Raw genomic sequence first — 22,343 nt, 5'->3', positions numbered from 1 at the left:
TATACTCTGTCATTAAACCGTTCCTTAGCAAGTCCGTTAGTACCAATCATCATAACTGAACATTCAAAATTGAATTTAGAAATTGGCAATTTATTCAATTAAATTAATCACCACAGCGTTGGCTAATGCATTCGTTGGGTTTTTAGTGAATTATTCACAGTTTTTTGTTTGTACTCTTTAAAACTTTTTATTCATTCACTCAGTACATTTCCAGTGTATTACAGTGGCGAATGAGCATTGAAATAATGATAATCATGCCTATTATTATACCTTCCTGCTAATCAATGTGTGGGCGGCGATCTCAAATAAAGTTAATTTGTGGATTCATGGTTCAGGGACACATTGAGCATTGCTTTTAAATTTAAATCACCGTGTTATGTCAACGTTAAACACTAGCATTATGTCACAACCGATTAACCAGCCATTATTACGCGGAACGAGATAGCGAACTATGCAAATGGTTACGACACAATCACACTTGTTGGAATGCCAATAAATTATGGAAATTCAACCTTATTGTTACGTATGTAAGTTGAAGATACAAAATGAGATATTTAGTTTTAGAGTCTATTTTTGCAATCGTAACTAATTTAGGAACAATTGAAAGTATTGAGACTTCTAGTTGTCAGTCAAAATGTTGATTCATAGGTTGAACATAGTTTGAGAGACAGAATCAATTGTTTACAGATTTATGGAGATGTTCGGTCATGGATGAATAATTTTGTTCATGACGGGCAAGATGGGGACAAAAGAGATGAAGTAACTGGGTAGGTAACTACAGATACTGATGCTGACAATGGAAACTGAACAACAGAACGACTACTTAATAGAAACATCAAAATAAAAGAAAAAAGAACCATTTATTAACAAGACAGAAATAACTATTTTTACTATTTCTAGAGGTCTTTAAACAAAAGATTGACCTTATCTACATATTTTCAATATTTCGTTAGACTGCTCAAGTATGAGAATCCTTAGTACGTTTGCACCAATACTGTCATGGCGCCTTCAATTAGGTATCGTCAGCGGTTGATGGTAATCAATTTAATTTTCTTTGTGACTAGCGTTGCTTTTTTGTTTGCGAATGTTTGTTTATAAATCCTTTGATTTGCTGTTTTCCCATCCGGTTGCAAATGCATTATTTTGCAAAAAACAATAGAGTTTGCACCTTATAAACATTTTGAAAATAGAATAAAATGCAGTCTCTGGCATTAAATTTGTTTTTGAATTATTCTTGCAAGTGTAGAAAAAACGTGTTTGTCCTATGCAATCGTAGAATTAGTTGCTATGCAAAATGAAATACTATGTAGGAGCTACCACCTACAAGTATCTAATTTCACTAACTTCATTAAGTGGCGTTATGAACGTTAGGCGTATTGGGGTCTTCACAAAAGAAGCATTCTTATACGAACCAGATACTTGGGGATTTATGCGATATAACGTATGTATAACACATAAATCGTCTTCTTATAAACTGTCCAATATTACTTATATATACTACAGATGTACCTAAGTAAGTACCGCTTTTAAGAATGCAATACAGTTATTCATTCCACTTTCAAATTACCTGCTGTATACTTCATTCCACGCATATCGTTTCCTGATTCGCCAATATTGACATATATTTCGATGCGAAAGACAATCGCAATATACAGCCAAAGGCCTTTACTGTACGCAAGGGGACTACCAACAATATCCTTATATAAAAACCTTGGTAAACAATTTTCATCACTACTCTGAAGAAGATAACGTTGATTTTTGATTAGGTTTTTTCATGCCATAAAAATAAATAGCCCCATTGTGTACTATGGTGGACGGGTATATAGAAGCAACTCTGCGAATTTCGATGTATATAAACGATGAATCATCATTACATAAAAAGTAGGTAAGTACCTATCTACTAACGCCTTTTTTTGTCAATGATTCTCATCTTAAAGGCGTCTTTGACGTTAATGTTATTCTTGATTTTTTTTATATGGAACGTGATGCAATATATTCGGTTTTTGATAATCTTGTCGACATTGGGTCGTTTACATCTTACGGTGTCTTGGAAAATCTCTGAGAGTTTTCTCATTACTTTATGTGTCACTATATAATTTTAATATTTTAATACATAGGTAATAAGCGCTGTAATTGCACAAGATTTTTAATTAAGTAAATAGTTGTAATTTTACGTTTAATATATTGAAACAAACACGTAGTAGCCATTTCATGCTCAATGTAAATACATTATATTGAACAAAATGCGTATATTCAAGTCTATTGCGTACTATGATATGGTAGGTTAACGAACGGAATAAGAGAAAAAATAAAATGCTAAGTATATAAACAAACAGGGTATATAGTATCTACATACATCACATACCTACAGATTTAGACAAAAGTTTATAATTTATTTTTAGGTAGTACAAATTAAATCTTATACCATTAAAATTAACCTATTTGAATTTAAGTTTGTTATTTTATGACTGATAAGCGTGAAGCTCTTTTCGTACCTAGGTTCAATACTCATGTTGTGTTAGTTGTGCCCGATTTGAAATCTAAATGGGTCAGATAAGGATTTATGCTATCTGTTTTACTATAGATATGGTGGATACAAAATTTAACAAGCTTTAGCACTTACTATGGATATTTTTGGATACTATTTCAGATATTAGATACTATATAAAAAAGAAAAAAGTAACGAGTTATTTACCCGATATTACATATTCAAATATCTAACTATATATATACAAAATGAATTATCAATAAGTGAGCGGTATAAATAAACAAACAGCAATAAATCATTTTGCAATAGGGTTTAATGACTAAAAAGCATAATTAATGTTTTCAATAATGAAAATCAGACTTAAACACATCATTATAATATGTAGGTAAAGTATTTAGTTCGGTTATATGTATGTAATATATAACTTACAAGAAAGTTAAAAATATTTTAAAACTAGGTATTTGTCTGCCGCTACTCAACAACTCCTAACGAGCAATAACTATCGAATTAAAAATCACGTACTATTACAGTGTCTTAAAACATATATACCGAAACAAAATAAAGTCAGCTGTTTCAAGAAAAATAATATTCTTGATTCGTGTATACTTCTACGAATAATATGTATTAGTCAGCATAGTGTAGGAAGAACAAAATTATAAGAAAACGTAAATTTACGTTATATACTACGGACATAAGAAACTTTCGTAAAGCATGAATCATTACTGAAACAATCATCAGATTTATAGCTAAACTGATTTTTTGTTTGTTTATTTGGTTGAGCTAAACTTTGAAATTGCTTGGCGGATCATGAACAAATCATTATTTTTAACAAATCATCACAGCACATACTATAAACATTGTTTATATGTTTGTTTAATTATTCAGACTTTTATTTACGAAAAGGGATGATGGAAGGCTACTTATTATTTTCTTTTTTTTTTGTTAGTTTTGTAATAAGTACCTAGGTATTCTAATAACCTATTCGCTAATATCGAAAATCAACTTTATTCCCTTATTTTTATAGTCTAGATTGGATCAAAAACAATAACAAAATTGCAAATCATTCACGTGTTTTCAATAAAGTGGTTGTTGTACTTTTATTTTGTTGCTCAGTTTCAATTTATTGTTATCAATGAACGTCCCAATAACGTTCAATGCCATCAGTTTCATTGAATAAAGGTACTTGTACGTTTGAGGTTAGCTAGCGTGCTCATTCCAGGCATTATAAATAGTTAAACACTTGAATTGTACCGAGACTTCGTCATATTCATAAATGGTGAATGAAATTTCCAGTTGGTCGCTATGTAGAGAAACATCTTGTTTACTTGTATAGCCTTTGATATATTTGGCAGAAATGGAGCCAATTAGCGTGCTGTTAATAAATTTAGGTACCCTAAGTAATGTTAACTTATCTAAACAAACAATCGCAGTATGATACTTGTTTGTTTTTCTATAAAACAACCAATAACAATGCACGTATAACACGTGAAACAAATGTTTCAGAGACCTCGTAGCGAACCTTGAACACTTCGGTACACGCATAGTGAAAAATACATATGTACATACTTTTAACATAATATAAAATAATGTAAAAACTCACCTTCATATATGGACCTATCATAAAGAATTTTTCTTTATTGCTTCGCGAAATACAATTTCACGAAACCGTAAATGTCAAATTGTTTAAAGTTTTGTTCCACTAGAGTTTTTATAACTAAGTTTCACAGCAAAATATTATCACAGGATTTTTGTACGCGATAACGTAGACACAGTACGCATGTGGTTCTTAAAGTCACAACTTTACACGTAAATGAATTAAAGCAAAGTATTAATACTATTTCTTTTTAGGCATTATTTAAACTGCACCGACAGCTGGCGAGGAACTTGGATTCAGAACGTGCGCTTTTCAATTTGCGGCGGGAAAACTGTTCGCTTGCGCGCGACGCGAATGTCTACCGTGTGTTGTCTGAGCGGTGACTGGCTGAATGCCGCTAAACCACTACACTTGTATATTCACGGGCGTTAAAAAATAAATACGTCGAGGTGCGATGATTGAAGACTCGTTTCAAAGGAATTATCTAACCGGCGTTTCCAATACACGATGCGGGCAAATTCTAATGGCGCCAAAGGATTCCTTTCACGCTTTTAAAGTTGAGCAAAAAATTCTCGTCGAGTCCGTCTACCGCACCCAATACTTAGGCTGGAATTTAGATTACTGTGAATACTTAGAAACGCTAACAATTTCTAGCGCCAGTGTTTAGAAATCGGAGTATAATTTCACATTGTATGCTGATGATGTTTACTATGTTACACGCTGCAGACAGAGACAGCTCTACTATTGTATAATTTAGTATTTGGTGATCATAGTTAATTTAAAACTGAAGGATTTCATTGGATGTGAAACCCATTTTGTTTAAAATAGAAAATTTTATAAATACAAATACTAGCTCTGGTATTGTAGGCACGCAAACTTATTATTCACAACGAGGAAGTTCCGAAAATAACTGATAAAAACGTTGAGAGTTCACAAATATTCTCTCACGTGTTCAAGTTAAATATAAAAGAGACAACAAATGTGACTAAAGCGATTTCCCTTGAACGCTCACGACAATACTGTGTCACACATAATTTTCAAAAGAGAACACTGATTAAGGTGCTTCGTGCGTTGTTAAGAACTAAATCGTCAAACGCACATACTAATGGAGCTGTATTTCGATCGAATTTCAACCAATAACAGTAACTTTCAACAGAATTATGTGAGAAATAAATGCCTTGAAATACTCAGTAAAGTGTTTAGTATTCGATGATCAGTGCCTACTTAGTACAACCTTGCGGTAGATAATTACTTCTCGTGATAAAACATAAAATGGCTAATTTTAGCTGACACTCATTACATTACTGCATAAATAATGTTGATGTTTTATATGATGCAGATTTGACCTGCCTGCATGTGGTGACGTCAAAGCAGAGAATAATTATCACCAATTCACCACCCCTTCTCTTACCGCGGATGTCATAAGAACGACTATAGATCATCGCACACACAAACGACACAGTGTAGTTTGCTTTGGAAACTATACAATCCCTTTCATTCTTTTGATACTTTCAATTTACGATCTCAATCCCCTTGTATATTATAACAAATCCCGTTTGTCGAGGATGTCAGCAGTGCACATTTACGGACTGTTGATGATAAGGTTTGACTGGAATTTAAAATTCTTTATACTACTTTTAGTAGCAACAAAGCCTACGGATCAAGTGATGGTAAACGCTCATAGCGAATATGTATTTACAACCTGCAACATCAGAGCCATCCCAAATCCGTTGCCAATCACGGAGGAATTTAATTACGCCTTTAAATAGCTCGTTGCTCTTAATGTAACTAAAATAAACTTTGATAAATGTAATGACAAATGTTAAGATGTTTACGACTTGTTACTATCATATATTGTATATCTATGCGATTCAAAATACCTTTTGAAACTGTTAACAACAAAAACAAAATGATTTATGTTCTTTTGTCGCTTTGAAGTATTTTTCCATAAATACAAATGCATAAAACAAATGCATCTAGGTACTTATTGAAACGATCAACAGGTGTTTGATATTTTAAATCATTGTAAATAGGTACTATAAGGTAATACTTTGTCTTCAAATTGCCTTGATTAAACTCAATTCTGGATATAAATAAAATATAACAGTTCACACATAGAACCTACTTAGTTTTAAGATAAATTTCAGTGTGACTTCCAGTTGTGGAGTCTCTTGTGTGCCTTTAGGTAAAAGTCATTCTGTCTCCTGCATTAAGGTGTGTAGTAAATTCTACGAGGGAAGTGAAAAGTATAGTTTTTTTCTTTTCCCCTAATAATATCTTATTTATTTCATGGTTGTATCTACTGCAGATCCTGACTTACAGGAGTTACAGCGGTTTTAAGAGGTTGTGTGTGGACTTGTCCAATTAAATGAACAAAATATTTGTATCAGCATGAACAATTGAACACCATAGCCACTTATTTTGTATTCCAATGTCGTAGAACATCGTAAAAGTTACATAAGTGACGTAACTTGCCATTAAGGTAGACCACAACCTTTTATTTGAATATGTATGTATAATACAATGAAATCGTTTAAAGTTATAAGAATAGGGCATGTGACCCATTTAATTAATTTCTTATATGGTCAGCCACGTAGTTGTGATGTTCTCTGGTGTTCCAAGTGTACTTTTTTTCATTCAATGAGTTCTCCCGCCTTGGGTAAGGTGAGAGGAAGTATCAAACTCTTACTAACTAAAAATCACCCCGTTCCTACTCTTGCTTTTCGAGCTGAATCGGCAATCGGAAACTTTCGAGCCAGAATGTATTAAGTTAACCTTTTATCATCAAACGGCTCTTAAATTTATTTTTACTATAGAATACAGAAAGTAAAACAGATACCATATATAGTTTTCTTTTTCGGTGCTATTCCAAACAAAATTTATATCTAAAATCCCTTCGGACCGCCCTATCTGGAAGTGATTGAGGGACGTCTTTTGGCTGCTACTATGATGATGATGATGATAATATCTAAAATATTGTACCTAGTCTGTGTTGTTGAAATATAGGGCGCAAATGACGTGTTTTAATTATGAACTGAGATTATAAACGGCCATGTTTATCGTAATTACAGTTGACATTAATATATTCAATTATTTAACCTTCATATCAGAATCACGCTTTACTGGAAACTGAAGATGTCGCGGTCTCGTGAACAAACTAGATAAATAAATGTCGTAATGAATTAACGTAAAGGATTTATTACAAAAAAAAAAAAACCATAAGCCTTTTCTATTATATTTTCTTAGTTCCTACATTACGATTTTCTTCTCTGTCGTAGCTGCAAACATAAATTCACATTTACAAATCACACAAATTTATAAATCTACACTCAAAAAAACACCCAATCTACGACACAGGAGAATCAAAATTAGTGTGGCACGTTTGAAAAACGTAGCGCTTCCTAAACGAACAAAATTGTAATTGTAGTTTTTTCAAGAATGTCTTGGTAACACTTCTTAGAGTTTCTTGATATATCAATTTATGCAACATTACACCACGTCCTCTATCCTTGTCTGTTGTTTCTTTTTTAAGTAATTGTGATTTTAACAGCATTGGGATCGCCCAATGCTGTCTATCTCTTAGACAGCACATCGGTTCTGTCTAAGAGATAAAATCCTTTAATAATTAAAAAACATCCTTTATGCCACGAAATACATGTGTCTTACTGTTGGACATGGGTCTCTTCTACATAAGAAAAGCCATAGTCTCCTCGCTTGGTTTAGGTTGGAGATCAGTCAATATTTCAGTCAAGGAAAGAAAACAATCTGCAGTTAAATATAACAATGCGTGGAGAATTTACAACTGTGTTTTGCTGACGTAGCCAGAGAAGCTCACAAGGACAAATAAACAGCTAGTATATAATGTATGTATGTAAGTATTTATGTATCTTCTGACAAACCTTTGTTCCAAAGTCCAAATAAATCACAACATCAACGATTTCTTTGAAAACATATTTGTTTCCTTGCTTCTAAATTGTTCTTTATTAATTTTTTCTAGACTTTTCTTTCTTTCCACCGTTTCTCTCGTGTCCTTTAATATTGACGATAATTTTATTGATTGATTAATGGAACAGATTAGCTTTGTAATGTAGTAATCCGACACTCCAGTCTTCTTCCTTAAAACCGAGATCCCTTTTTGAATATTTTCTTCTGAAAACAAAGAAAGGATCTTTTATGTTACAAAAGTGTTTAATTAAGGATTAATTCACATAACTGCTTTGACTTCGACTTTACATAAAGTAGATTTATTAACTTTCCTAAACACAAACCAAATATAAGTTCCAGTTCTGATAAAAAGTATCTATAGATTCAATTAGATTCATAAATTCTTAGTAAAACAATATAATATGGCGTCCATAATAAATGACCTCTCGCAGACAGGATACCGGAGCTGCAATGTAAATAATATACGGAAGAAGGTTCTCGACTGTTGTAAAATAAATATTTGCTGTAATCAATAGCCAGGGCTACAACAATGTATTCTGAAGTATTTTCTATATTGTTGTTAGCTGAACTCACAAGTTTTAATGAAGCACATCACATCAACAGCCTATAAGTGGCCACTGTTGACCAAAAGCCTCTTCTCGCACGGAGAAGGTTTGAGCATTAATCACCACACTGACACACTGACTGCCTCGTTGGCCGAGTGGTTGCAAGTGCGACTGCCGGGCAAGGGGTCTCGGGTTCGATTCCCGGGTCGGGCGAAGTATTGCTGGGCTTTTTTCGGTTTTTCGAAAATTTCTCAGTAATAGCACGGAGTCTAGAAATGTGCCCGGTATATGGCAATAGGCTCACCACCTATTACATGGGACTTACAACATAAATTGTGAAAAGTGTACACAGTGGCATTTCGTGCCATAATGTGCACTTCTGCCTACCCCTTCGGGGATTAAAGGCGTGACGATATGTATGTATGTATGTTGATAAAAGTAAAATGTCAGAGATTTTTTCTAAGTTAATCATACATATAGAGGTTGGTGTTATTAGAGCACGATATTGTATGGGATTATAAAACTGATCTATACATATAATAAAATCGTAGAAAAGTGCTGTCTGTACATTGAAAATAAAAATAAAAAAAATAGCAGGGGTTATTGTTATGTCGATGTCGAACCCAAAAATGTAATTAACTTTTTTTTCTGTTTGTCTGTTTGTCTGTTTGTCTGTTTGTCTGTTTGTCTGTTTGTCTGTTTGTCTGTTTGTCTGTTCGTCTGTGCGCGCTAATCTCAGAAACGGCTGATCCGAGTTGGATGCGGTTTTCACGAATATATTGTGGGATGCTTAAATTTACATTTAGTGTTTGTTTCATGTCAATCGGTTCATAAATAAAAAAGTTATGTCAAATTAAAGAATCACGTCGAACATTCTATGCTTATACCATTAATCTCCGCAACTATTTGACAGATTTGGTTGAAATTTGGTACAGATATAGTTTAGAACCTTAGAAAGGACATAGGATAGTTTTTATTTGTTTTCTATCGTTTTTATTATTAGTATTTGTTGGGTATCGGCCGAGCGCTTCGGTACTGTTGTGGAAATAGTGTACTATAAGTCGTATGATTATTTGTCTGCAGTGGTCCTGCTGTTTCGTATATTCTAAATTGGTTTCGTTGTATTTGTCTATTAAAAAGTTTATTTGTTGGGTTTTCCTGGTTAAATTATTTAACGTAGGTTTAGTTTGATATCGATTATTAGTAGTTACTGTAGTTAGTTTGTTTAATAAAATTGTAAGTCTATAATTTATAAATTAATTAGATTTAAGTCGTTTCTTTTAAATTATTTAGTTTAAGCTTGGTTTGGCTTGGTATTATAGCATTGAGGATAGGTTGTAATATAATTTCTTTTTTAATTGTTATAAATTCGTAATTCGTAGCTTTCTTTAATTCTTTAGTTTTAAGTTAGTTTTCATCTTAAGTTCGGAAAGATTATAATATTTCTTTAGTTTAAGTCCGTTTTTAAACTATTTTTTCAATGCCCTAAGTGAGTATACATCTATTAAATTCAAACGCAGAGCTCATTATGTTGATTTTTGAGGAGTTCCCTAGAATATTTTCCACATTTCATTTTTGAAGAGATCCCGCGAAATCGGGAACTATGTGGTTAAAACCAAAAATTTGCCGGAAGTCACTATTCCACACGAACGAAGTCGCGGGCTATAATAAATCTGTAGAAGGGTCAATTCTGTTCATTGAAAATATAGAAAAAATAAATAGCAGGGTGTTACTGGGTCGATACCAAACCCAAATATGTGATTATTATTTTTTTGTCTGTCTGTCTATATATGTTCAGGCATCACGTGAAAACTAACGGTTTGATTTCGATGAAACTTGGTATAATTAACTTATTATCCTGGACATAAAATAGGTTACTTTTTATCCTGGAAAAATACGTAGAAAAAAATCTTTATTTTTCAGTTTTATTCTGCTCAACAGCAGTAGCTCAATAGAGGGATCTCCTTAATTATTATGGGCTTTGCCGTATTTGGGTCCAATAGATATTTATAAGATGTCATTTTCACAGTTACTCAAAATGGAGAAATAAAACTTCCACGCGAAGACCGACATCCGCGCGGACGGAGTCGCGGGCAGAAGCTAGTACATAATATAGATAGACTAACATCGAAACAAACACCCCCGTATCGACCACAATATCAGAAAATTAAATACCTACTAGGGGTATCGCCCAGCTACGGTAAAATAATCAAATTTACCTCTTTACGTTAATGACCTCAGAGTAGGAATAGGCACTGCTAATAGAATAACACGGAAAACCATTCAACCATAAAAATACATTTAGTTGTTTACGTTCCAACAAATATAAACTAATTGTGGTGAAAATATAATGTTATAAACATCCACACACGCTCCTTTCCATAAACAAAATCGACCAGTATAACCAGAAACTTTAAACGAGCGCTAGTTGTAAGGGCGTTGTGTCAAATAAATGTCAAAATCAATACATTTAAATTAGTTCTTGAAACCACCACGGTGCAAGTTAAACCGGTTATTACAAAATGTCCTCCACAATCTTAAAACAAAATCCATTAAATTAATGACGGAATTGTTTTTTTTATAAGTAAATATATTTCATAATGTTTCCATTGAATGAAAAATATTTTTTGTAAATGACTAAAAAAACATGACAATAAGCAATAAAAAATATGAAATCATTGAAAGATTCCAACGGATTAAAAAAATAAATAAAAAATTGACTGTTTTTAATTTTTTATCTGTATAACTTACAGTAAATTAGTCCTTTGTCACTAAAATTATTGACAAAGGCTGAAGACAATGGGTAGATATTGCGTAGCTTTACAAGACACAAACGTGATTTTATATTATTAATTTATTTATTTTTCTTTTAATTTAATAATCTAGTAATTTATCAAGGTAGGCACACCTGTTGGGCTTAATAATAATTGATTATTGTGACTGTAAAAAGTTATTATTATTCGTATGTACTTATAAATCACCAAGTGAATGGATTTTCCAGTTTATATTTCTTTCAATTTCCAGAAAATTGTTAATTCATTTTTAGGTACATAATTTAATGGCAAATTGCTACTCGTATAAACGAGATAATAAAAGAAACATATAGATACTTCAATAAATCTGTATTTTCATAGTAATATTATGTATTACTATGAAAATACAGATTTTTTACATACAATATATAAATCATCTGCAACCTTAGTTGATTAATTGTGTCTACATAGTTCGGTGCAACATTTATATAGATTCTGATATTTAACTTAATCCAGATAAATATTATGTGTAAATTCATACGCTGAAATCTATTCAATTAAGACTTTGACTGCCAACGAAAATCTGTTGAAGGCAAATCCTCCGCTAGCGCCGGTTACTTTTGCCCCCCATGGCGTTTAATGTGTTAAGGAAAATAAAGTTAAAATAAAAACAAAAAGATTTTCCCGTACCGGGAATCGAACCCGAGCCTCCTGGGTGAAAGCCAGGTATCCTAGCCACTAGACCATACGGGATGTGAGAGATGAGTTGAAATACTTGATTATATACCTTAACTTTGTTCGGATAATCGTATCATCTAAAAATCATACACAATATTTAACAAAAAAAAAAAAATATTAAAATAATATATAAAAATAAGCTAATATAATCTTACCTTTAGTCAAAACAAATTAGAGTCAAGATTAAAGTTAAAGATACTGCCATCTACTATACACATTAGGTACTTTAAAGAACTGTGCCAACTCAATACAACATGCGTTAGTAATGATAACTCTACTACCCGCTAGATGGCAGCACAAGCAAATCAAAATTGTCCCAAGAGGGCAGCACTAGTAAGTTAGTTAAACTAGTACCTTTTTAAACTCCAAAGAAGTTGAAAAAGGTACTTCGAACAAGGGATGATAATATGGCCGTGTCACTTTCGTGCATGAATTGGAGGCGGCACTGCCGTGCCTCTATATTTAAAATTTGCGCAAATTTTGAACTAAAAATATTCACATCACTAAATGTTCACTCCTAATTTATTTTCCTAGAAATGTGATAAAAGTTTTTTATTCTTTTTTAAGTTACGGTGTGCTGCACATAATATAGTTTTTTCTATTCCATGTTCACGTCAATATTTTCAGCCATAATCCCACTGCAGGTATCCGCTTAACAGGCCTATTGTTATATGCCGGACACAATTCCAGACTCTGTGCTACTACTGAGAAATATTGAAAAGCCGATAGAAGTCCAGCAATGCTTTGACCGACCCGGGAATCGAACCCGAGACACCTTGCCCGTAAGTCACGTCACACTTGCGACCATTCGACCAACGAGGTAGTTTCAAGAAATTAAATATAATTATTTTTGTAAAATAGTAAACAGACGACCAGCATATAAATTATACTATAATCATCTATATAATTCAATTAATCATCAGTCAACTCTTGCGCATCGTGTACGGAAGAACCTTACTCATGTCAACAGCAGCACTTTGAATTTAGAACGATGCACATTTATCATCTGGTTAGTCATTGACGGTTGTGATTTAGAATTCCATGCGCAAACGCATCTAACCTGAATATTTGAGAAACAATGATTCTGATACAGTTAGTAGACCATTGTTTATACAGCCTGCAATGTACGTCTCTGGACTTATTAAAACGTTTAATATACGTATACTTACTTAGATAAGGTTGTAGGTACTTGTATCTACTGTATATCCTGGCTTACAGGAGTTGCAGCAGTGGGGGAGGTTGTCCCATAAAAAAAACACATACTTAGGTACTTATTATGCTTCTTATTAGTTTCTTCACTTGTAATTGTCTGTAGGTAATCGGTAAGTATAAAACAGTGCATATAAATAGATCGCTGGCCGTGATGGCTCTCGATGCTTAGAAGAATAGAAATTAAATGGTATAAAAAATATTTCAAATCGCTTTATTAATTTCAAAATCGAATCATACACCTTCTAAACCTAATACAAACAAATTACCTACCTAGTCATCCTAATCATTGTATTTTACCATGCCATGAGTCATAAAGTTGGCACAAATTCTGTGAAGCTTTGAGTTACTCGTACATCGCAAGAAATACTAGAATACCAAGTATATATTATATTATATATAACTACTTATTTAACCACATTATGATACAATACTACTAGCATAGCGGCTAAGCCCACGAACCAAACTGTATTTTTTTTTACATGGAACTTTATACTTGGTAATAAAGTAGAAAATGAATTGAAAAAGGTTTGATATAGCGGGTGAAACAGCGCCAGAGCAGCTAGTTTAACTGTAATGTAAATTATATCATTTATCAATGTTTACAAGAAATAATTCCCATTTCTGATAGTATTTTATAAAATGATTTATTAAAACTCTATGATTAATTAGTTCAATATAAATTATTATAATAAAATGAATATTGACCGTTGATCTGAGCGGAATGATTCATCTGCCGCCCTGATTTCTGGTTGACTCACTATGACATGGGAAATGATTTATTTAATAGCTAATCAGCTCTTTTTATCAAATACCTAAAAAAAACTGGAATAATCCATGTATTAAGTCCATAGTTTGCACTAATCCATTTAAAAGCCTACACATAAAAACTCCTGTTCTTTTTTCATTAGTACATATATAATGCTACAGTTAAAAATATTTACAACCAATAATTAGTAAAGACTTTTTATAATCATTTAATCAGGAAAAAAATAAGAAAATATTGATACAAGCATGAAAAAGAATAACATTATTGTAGAAGTAACAATATTTATTTTTAATAGAAAGGCTAAAAACCTTACAGATTCTATAACGTTGGATATTCAGGTATAGGTATACAGACTAGACGGGACTAGGTGTTATAAACTAGGTGACTGCACGGTTGGCGCGGTGGCTGGGCAACTGGCTGCCGTGCAACGTGTCTCGGGTTCGATTCCCTCACGAAACAACTCTTTGTGTGACCCATAGATTGTTGTTTCGGGTCTGGGTGTCATGTGCATGTGAAATTGTATGTTTGTAAACTCACTTACGACACAGGATAAAATCCTAATGTGGGGCAACGTTTAAAAAAAAGACAACTTACGACTTTATTACAAAACGATGGAGTTAAGGGTACAAGTCCGAGCTCCCGAACAATGATTTTCACCATTATTGAAATGTAACGTACAACCTGTCGTACTCAGAGACATTTAATGATAACTTAAACTATTTCTTATTAACGATTTTGTTCCGAAAACAATAACAAGACCTAGATTGAGTTACCATTAAATAAATGATGGTGGAATAACCACCACAATTACTGTTAATGAATGATTAATATATACTAGAAGACGATACCATTACATAAATAAGGAAAAACATACATGTTTACTATTTATTAGTAGTCACGTATTTACAATAAATTCTGACCTTAAAAAACATGCACCTTCGTATTCATGTGTTTTGTACTCTTTCATAAAAACAATATACATATAATTCCACATGTTCAAAAAAGTTACAAACGCCATCTATATTACATGTGTATAAAATCTTATTATATACCATTTTATTATTTCTTTTTATTGTTTCGATACAATATGTAATGTAAATTTAACTGAAGTATGTACAATGTTCGATTAATATATATTATGTACAATATACTACCTTATCTCATCTCTACCAGCGAACTCATCGACACAACCGTGGGTATATGGATCACTAATAGAATAAAGATAAAGATAACAGAATAGAGAATTAATCCAAATCACTAAAAGATATTCCCCGTAACATCTGAAGCCAATGTGGTACGTGTGACTTGACAACAAGATCAAATTGAATGTGTAACGGCTAAATCGAAAACAAAAGACTGGAGCCACAAAGGAGAATATTATGTGGAAATAATAAGCACGAGGATATTCCAAGAATATATAATAAAACGCAAATATGTACTATACATATGATAACACATCAAGCTATGCAAAACCAGTATAAACTGACGGTTGAATGTACAGAAAGATGATACAAAGCGAGATCAAGATTAACTGGTTTTGTATAGATCGATGTATGTACTTATAGCATCATAACATACATAGATATAAAATCGCAAATAAGTACATACAAAAGTCGTTCTTTTTATTAACCCGAAAATCAAGTAGATGGACAGACAGACAGATGTGATGAGGGTTCCGTGTACTGTACCCTATGCGCCTGAGGGATTTAAATTAGAGCTGTCGAGTCAATGCGAATTGTATCAAGTATTCGTAACTTTGACGATCTCCCCTCTCAGACCTGTACAAAGGACCTAGTGTGAGTTGGTTTCACGTTAACGCGATTGACAGTTTTTGGCGATCTGAGCGCTTACTCTCAATGTCAGTGCAATTTCAATCCAATGAAATCTCAATAATTATTCATTGTCAAAACTATTTAAGCCCAATCGTAACCTTTAGAGTACGGCATATAAAGCTAAACTCAATATTATTTAGTTCATTCAATATTCACTCAATGGACGCAACTCAAGGGTACGAAATTTCTCAATATCAATGTCAATCGATCAGAATGGGGCTCAAGAGTAAGCCTCCAATTTGGCCAGCTACAATTACGAATCAATCTGAAGGGCTGAACGCGGTAACATTTGGATCGTGTTAATGTAAAAAATACTCGCACTAAGCCCTCTGTACCTCAACATGTATGGAACCGATTAAAAAGTAATAATACCTAGTTATACGAAGGACACGTATTGTGCTGAACAAGGGGCGACATGTCCGACCCGGGACGTGGAAGCAAGCTGCGTGCCCGTTGGAATATTTGACCCAGAAACTTATTCGTCACGAACACGGAACAACCCCTCTTGTATTGGTGTCTTATGTATTTACTTATAAAAGGTATAACAACGAGTTATCGCCTAAGATTTCAGTGTGGTTCTAATAAATACTTGTAATAATAATGCAACGTCACGACTTTTATCCCCGACGGAGTAGGCAGAGGCGCACATTACGGCCGGTAATGCCACTATACAATGTACCAATTGTGTGCCATATACTGGGCATAACTCCGAACTCCGTGCTAATACTGAGAAATTTTCGAAAAACCGAAAAAGTCCAGTAATGCTTTGCCCGACCGATTGTCCGGCAGTCGCACTTGCTACCACTCGACCAACGAGGCAGTCCTAGACTCGTAATAGTATAGTATAGTTCTAAATGTTTTAAGGTTTTACTTTCCACTCCTTTCAGACTTCGAACTGACTTTCCAAGCATGCAGTACACTCGCATTCTATCGATTGATATTTACTATTATTAGTATTACTATGAATACATAAAGAATGAATTGTATTTCAATAAAAAATCTTGTCAATCTAACAACATATGTTTACAAATTCAGAGTGGACATGTTGACAAACACAAAGACAACAAACAAAGCTTCATGAAACAATACAATTACCGCATTGTCAATTGTGTGCGATTAGAAATTTGAAAAGAATTCGTTTGTAAACTACGAGCCTAGCATGGATAAAATCATTCATTAAAATATAACGTAAACAATTAGGATGACTATAATGATTCAATTTAACAATAATATTTATTATTTCTAGAAAGGTAACTACGACTTATTTTAGGACTTGTTTCACAATGTCTGGATAGCCGCTATGTATCAGATAACTTTGAATTAAGAACGTAATTTGTATGCACTATCTGTCACATAAGTTTATCGGGCATTTATATGAAGGTGGTGAAACAGGCGCTTAGTCCGCCGTAGGTACTGTACCTATATGTTAACATACTGTAACTTCCAATTCAGAAATCCCACTATAACAATCAATCATTATCAAACGTAAGATACAATTTAAAATTCCATGCTATTCCTGAAAAAGCCGAAAATCCGAAGCAATATTTCGTCCAATTTGGAGATATAACCTAAGATCAAAAAACATAATATTTATTGGGAAATTCATCACCTATATCTCAAATAAATAGGTCGTAGATTCGTAGGCGATACGCGTAGTCGCTCCAAAAAGCGTAGCACTGCTACGCTACCTCTCCTCACTTAGACACCGTAGCATCTAGCTACGAAATACAAACCACGTTTTATTTTATCCTAAACAAATACAATTGGGTAGCAAATAATTACATTTGAATATTAAAAACAGGTTGAACAAATCGGTATTCTGCTTCAGTAAGTAATGAGGTGAATGAGGTCAGACTCAATCCCTTGCGGTTTGAACAGTTAACTCTATTATCTAGAGCGCCTCTGTTTGAGCGACAGTAAGTAATTGAATTTCTTGTACCTTTTGATCATATATTTTGGCAGATTTACGTTTAGTGTTATTTAAGTAACAGATCAATAGGCACTGATCTGTTAACACTGAAACACGGTGACTGACATGAGAAACTACTATTATAATTGAGTTGATTGTCAGTGTCAGTAACAGGGCTGGATTTGGATTGGTTTGCTGTGTATGGTAATTGGCTTATTCTGTTGTTAAATACAGGCTTAACGATATGCCCTTTAATCTCCGATGGGGTAGGCAGAAGATATGTTTAATAATGGTTACCTAACCGTTACAGGTATATCTATAGGTAAGTTTTCTAGAGAAGACTACATAATTCTTGTGCACCTTCTAGAATAATTGATCAATCATAAAATTGTATGTCGGTACACACAGTTGTTAGCAATTATGAATCGCGGTTGTGTAAATTATACAATTTATATGACTGATAGTACCTACAACATTATGATTTAAATGTATGTAGATAATTACTGTTATCAAAATGATTATGATTAATCTTATAACTAACTATCTGTTATAATCAATTAATTCCTTGATTACGTTCCATTTATAACTAGATAAATTGTTGTGTTGTACCTATTATATGGAGTTTCTTGCTCGTCTCTTCTCCATAATAATCTACATGTTTTTGTTTTTTGAGGGGCAAAATCACCTATGATTTCTCCCGCCTTGGGCGAAGTGAGAGCGATTGTCAGACTCTTACTGACTAAAAACACCCCGTTCCTACTCCTGCTTTTCAAGCTGCCTTTTTTCAGTTGCCGAAGCCCCTGTAATCGGCAACTCAGGAGGCCCATAATCCAGCAGTAGACTGTCACAGGAGATTAATAAAAAGTTAACGATGTTGACTTTTTATTAAACTTGTAATATAACAGTACGTTATATTACAGGTTTATGATATTAAACTTAAATTATATAATGTTTAAAAGTATTACTTTAAAATTCCTTTTGTTTTTACTTTATTTTGTTACACACTGTATGTAGGTAGGTACTTTGAATTTTGATTAATTTTCCTGACACATTACTACAAAATAAATTACTTTTCCTTACACATTAGGTACTACAAAAATAACTCATACCTATGAATGTACCTAATTTCATATGCGTATATTATCCTGTTTACTGCACGTGTGTACGTAAACAGGTAAAGAAATCATTCATTTTAGTACTATTACTTTCAGCCACTCTATGTATGTTTATGAAAGTGTAAATTTAAGTACGTAATGGCGTTATCAACAACGAGTTGCTCATTGCTCTAATAATATAATTGTGTCTTTTATATTGTAACCGACTAAATATAGTATCGTGTTTGCATGATAGTAATTGTTGTTGTTTTTTGCACTTCGTTCCTCGACTAATTATATTGTAGAATTTCATTTTATCTGTAGTAACTAAGTAGTTATTTTATATTATTCACCCGTATTTTATTTTAAATGAAAATAAGTGCCATACACAGCCAAATATTTTAATTTCTATCAGCTTTTGAATATACATCCAATCCACGAATTAACTTAATCAAACAGAGCCAAACTAAATATTCCTAACTAAATTATGATTTGAAACACACTGCACATTTTAAAAATAAATCGATTTACCTATAAAGATTTGAAACGTTACAAGATCAACGAATCTGCATACACGCACCGGTAGGTACAATTAGTACACACACACTTCCGAGTGAATCGATTATCTGAACAGTCACCAACACATCCACCAGCCGGCGGACCCTCCGTCTAGCCGGGGGCGAGATCTGTGACCTTGGCGCACCCCTCCAGACTACATCTACACTCATACCGCTACCGACGACTGTACGACAATACGTTTACATTTTGTGTTTACGTTTGTATTCGCCGGCTTTATACATTTTATTTGAAGAATCGCTCAGGGTCCGATTGTTTCGTACGCAAGGGTGACGTCTACGGTGTGGTCACGCGCGTAGCACAGCTCAGCACAGAAGTGTCGGCGGCAGAGTTGGTCCGGCCGCCGCCGTCAGTCACATCGGCCGCGTCGTCCGCGCCACACGCTACCCGCCGCGCACCCACCGACGATGTTAGCACTGGTGCTCCTCGCCGCCGTCGCACTCGCGGCCGCGCAAAACGATACATTGCCGCGACCGCCCGCGCCTAGACGCGAACAGTTTCGAGTTATATACGAATGGAACGCTATCGATTTCGAATGGAAATCCCCGGAAGACCGCGAGGTTTACCTCAATACAAGCCGATACATCCCCCAAAACGTCCTAATCTCTGGCATAAACTTCTACCAAGACGACTTGTTCCTGACTATGCCGAGGATGCTGGACGGAGTTCCAGCGACACTGGCGACAATTCCCGTGGCCCCAACTGACACGGCACCCAAGTTGCGCCCGTTTCCTAGCTGGAGCCAGAATGCTGTCGGAGATTGCAACGCGTTGCAGTTTGTTCAAAACATAGAAATTGATAAAAATGGCCTTATGTGGATATTGGACAACGGACGTGTGGGTACCCTCACTCAGAACCCAGACGCTAAGTGTCCTCCGTCGCTGGTGCTAATAGACCTCAAGAGTGGCAAAAATGAAATGGAACGCATTCCCTTCCCAGCAGACACGGTGAACCCTAACACTACTTATTTGAATGACCTTGTTGTGGACAATAGGAACGGTGATTATGCGTACATTACGGACAACAGTGCTGTAGATCCTGGAATCATAGTTTTCCGCCGCAGTGACAAAAAATCGTGGAAAGTTCGCGACAGTCTGTCAATGTCTTCAGTCTCTGAAGCTACATTTTTCCGCATCAATGGCACCTCAGTCAACTTACCAGTAAACATCGATGGAATTGCCCTGGGACCGCAATATCGTAATGAAGAGGGCAAAGTCGACAGAAAAGTATATTACTGTCCCTTGTCAAGTTATCACCTGTACGCTATAAACGCTTCCGTGCTGCAAAACGAATCTCTAGGTCAGCAAGGTAATGGTGCGCTGCGTCCCTACGTCGTCGACCTCGGCAGCAAAGCCTCGCAGACCGACGGCATGAAGATGGATTCAACTGGTGTCTTATTCTACGGCTTGATTGGAAACTCGACTATTGCGGAATGGAATACGACCGTCGACTTCCGTGTCGGCCAACGGACCATCGCTCGCGATCCCAACTACATACAGTGGGTGGACCGATTCACATTCGATAATAAAGGAAACGTTTATGTGGTCATAAATAGGCTGTACAACTTCGTGAAAAATCAGGTGTCTGTGAATGAAGTTAACTACAGGATTTTGAAATCACACACTGGATCGAAGAGCTACGTGTTCAGTGAAGACCTGACGGACCCGACGTCGCCGGCGGGCCCGCAGAGCGCGGCGGCCGCCCCGGCGCTGGCCAGCTCGCTGCTGCTGCTGGCGCTGGCGCAGCTGCTGGCCTAGTGCGCCGGCTGCCCGGCTGCCCGGCCTGCAGGCCGCCACGACCTTGAGTACTAGTGCTTGTCATTATGCAACGCTCGGACTGATGCGTAACATTACCAAAAATATTTAAAGTTACCTTGACCTCGTGGTCCAACCAGTGATATGCGCATGTAAAAATGCTTTGAATAATTATATTTTAGAATAGTTCTACGTAGGAATAGTATACCATAGAACGAACAACGGTGACCTTTCTAGGAGGGGTCGTGCCGAAGACGAGTCATGTTGGTTCCAAACGAAAGGTCGAGGACGTGTTGCCAAATGCCGTGGCTCGGCTCAACAATAAACATTCCAACTATTTCTATAAGGTGCATCTCGGCACAATATTTATTTATAATTTTATAGTTCTTAGGTATATAAATACTTGACCAGTAATGTGTAAGCAACTAATATCTCAAGTATCTATGAAGCTGTATATATCAAAGAGAATCGAGTTGTACGCGCCGACACATAGTGTGCGATAAGTCTACATAGTTAAGATCTGTTTAAGATAATTTGTGTATTATACATTATTGCAACTAATATGTAAGATTGTATGTTGCGTGGACGCGACTGTGTGTGACTATGAATAAACGTGTTTATCATATTATACTGATTGTAGTTTTTATTTGCATGCAAACACAGATCGTGCTGAATGCGTAGAGTTGTTAACTTGATGTCGCGGAGGAATCTCGTTTAATATCCGCAAGGCCGCCGTGTAGACAAGGAGCTCAAGTTTACATTACGAATACTCAAACAGAATAAAAATAAATTACATTTGTAAACTTAATAAAGGTAAATGACACACTTCTATATTTATATGTATAAACAATCTCACTTGTTGCTAAACAAACAATGTTTCATCCATTTACATGAGTCTAAGATAAGTAAGACAGATATAAAGTCATAACACTAAACATCAATTCTTCCATTAGTACACAATCGTCTATTTCAGACAATAATTGCCAAACACTACGAAAAAAAAAGAAAATAGACACCAGCCACGCAACGTCTGAACATTACGAGGTTATTTATCCTATTACCTAGTTGGGTAAACTATAAATTGTGTTGCAACTATACAACTGCAGAAAAATACAGCATGAAGTCCACTTAGGTATT

At 34.8% G+C, this 22,343-nt stretch overlaps 2 protein-coding genes and 1 non-coding gene across 4 annotated transcripts in view; 1 reads left to right on the top strand and 2 right to left on the bottom strand.

The window, feature by feature from the left end:
• LOC118264615 (G protein-activated inward rectifier potassium channel 3) overlaps positions 1–4,494 on the bottom strand; it is a 49,973-nt gene extending 45,479 nt beyond the window's left edge. The window contains exon 1 of one of the 2 annotated variants that reach the window (XM_035577184.2): positions 4,089–4,494. The gene's annotated coding sequence lies outside the window, so the exon portion shown is untranslated. The remainder of the gene's footprint in view (positions 1–4,088) is intronic. The other variant, XM_035577183.2, reaches the window with a different exon arrangement.
• A 7,512-nt stretch (positions 4,495–12,006) lies between these two features.
• Trnae-uuc (transfer RNA glutamic acid (anticodon UUC)) lies at positions 12,007–12,078 on the bottom strand. The gene has a single exon. It is a non-coding gene; the product is annotated as a tRNA-Glu (tRNA).
• Positions 12,079–19,590: 7,512 nt separating this feature from the next.
• Positions 19,591–21,836, top strand: LOC118264306 (protein yellow). Its single transcript, XM_035576778.2, has one exon. The coding sequence runs from the start codon at positions 19,860–19,862 to the stop codon at positions 21,207–21,209; it is 1,350 nt and encodes a 449-aa protein (XP_035432671.1). The 5' UTR covers positions 19,591–19,859; the 3' UTR covers positions 21,210–21,836.
• The last annotated feature ends 507 nt before the right edge of the window (positions 21,837–22,343 follow it).

This window comes from Spodoptera frugiperda, chromosome 26 (assembly GCF_023101765.2).
Source record: "Spodoptera frugiperda isolate SF20-4 chromosome 26, AGI-APGP_CSIRO_Sfru_2.0, whole genome shotgun sequence".
Lineage (NCBI taxonomy): Eukaryota > Metazoa > Arthropoda > Insecta > Lepidoptera > Noctuidae > Spodoptera > Spodoptera frugiperda.
The sequence above is the reverse complement of the archived record's forward strand: the minus strand, read 5'-3'. Positions and strand labels throughout refer to the sequence as shown.

What these genes read in the sequence shown, in the direction of transcription:
- LOC118264306 (XM_035576778.2), top strand. Translation starts at nt 19,860, where the DNA reads ATGTTAGCACTGGTGCTCCTCGCCGCCGTCGCACTCGCGGCCGCGCAA.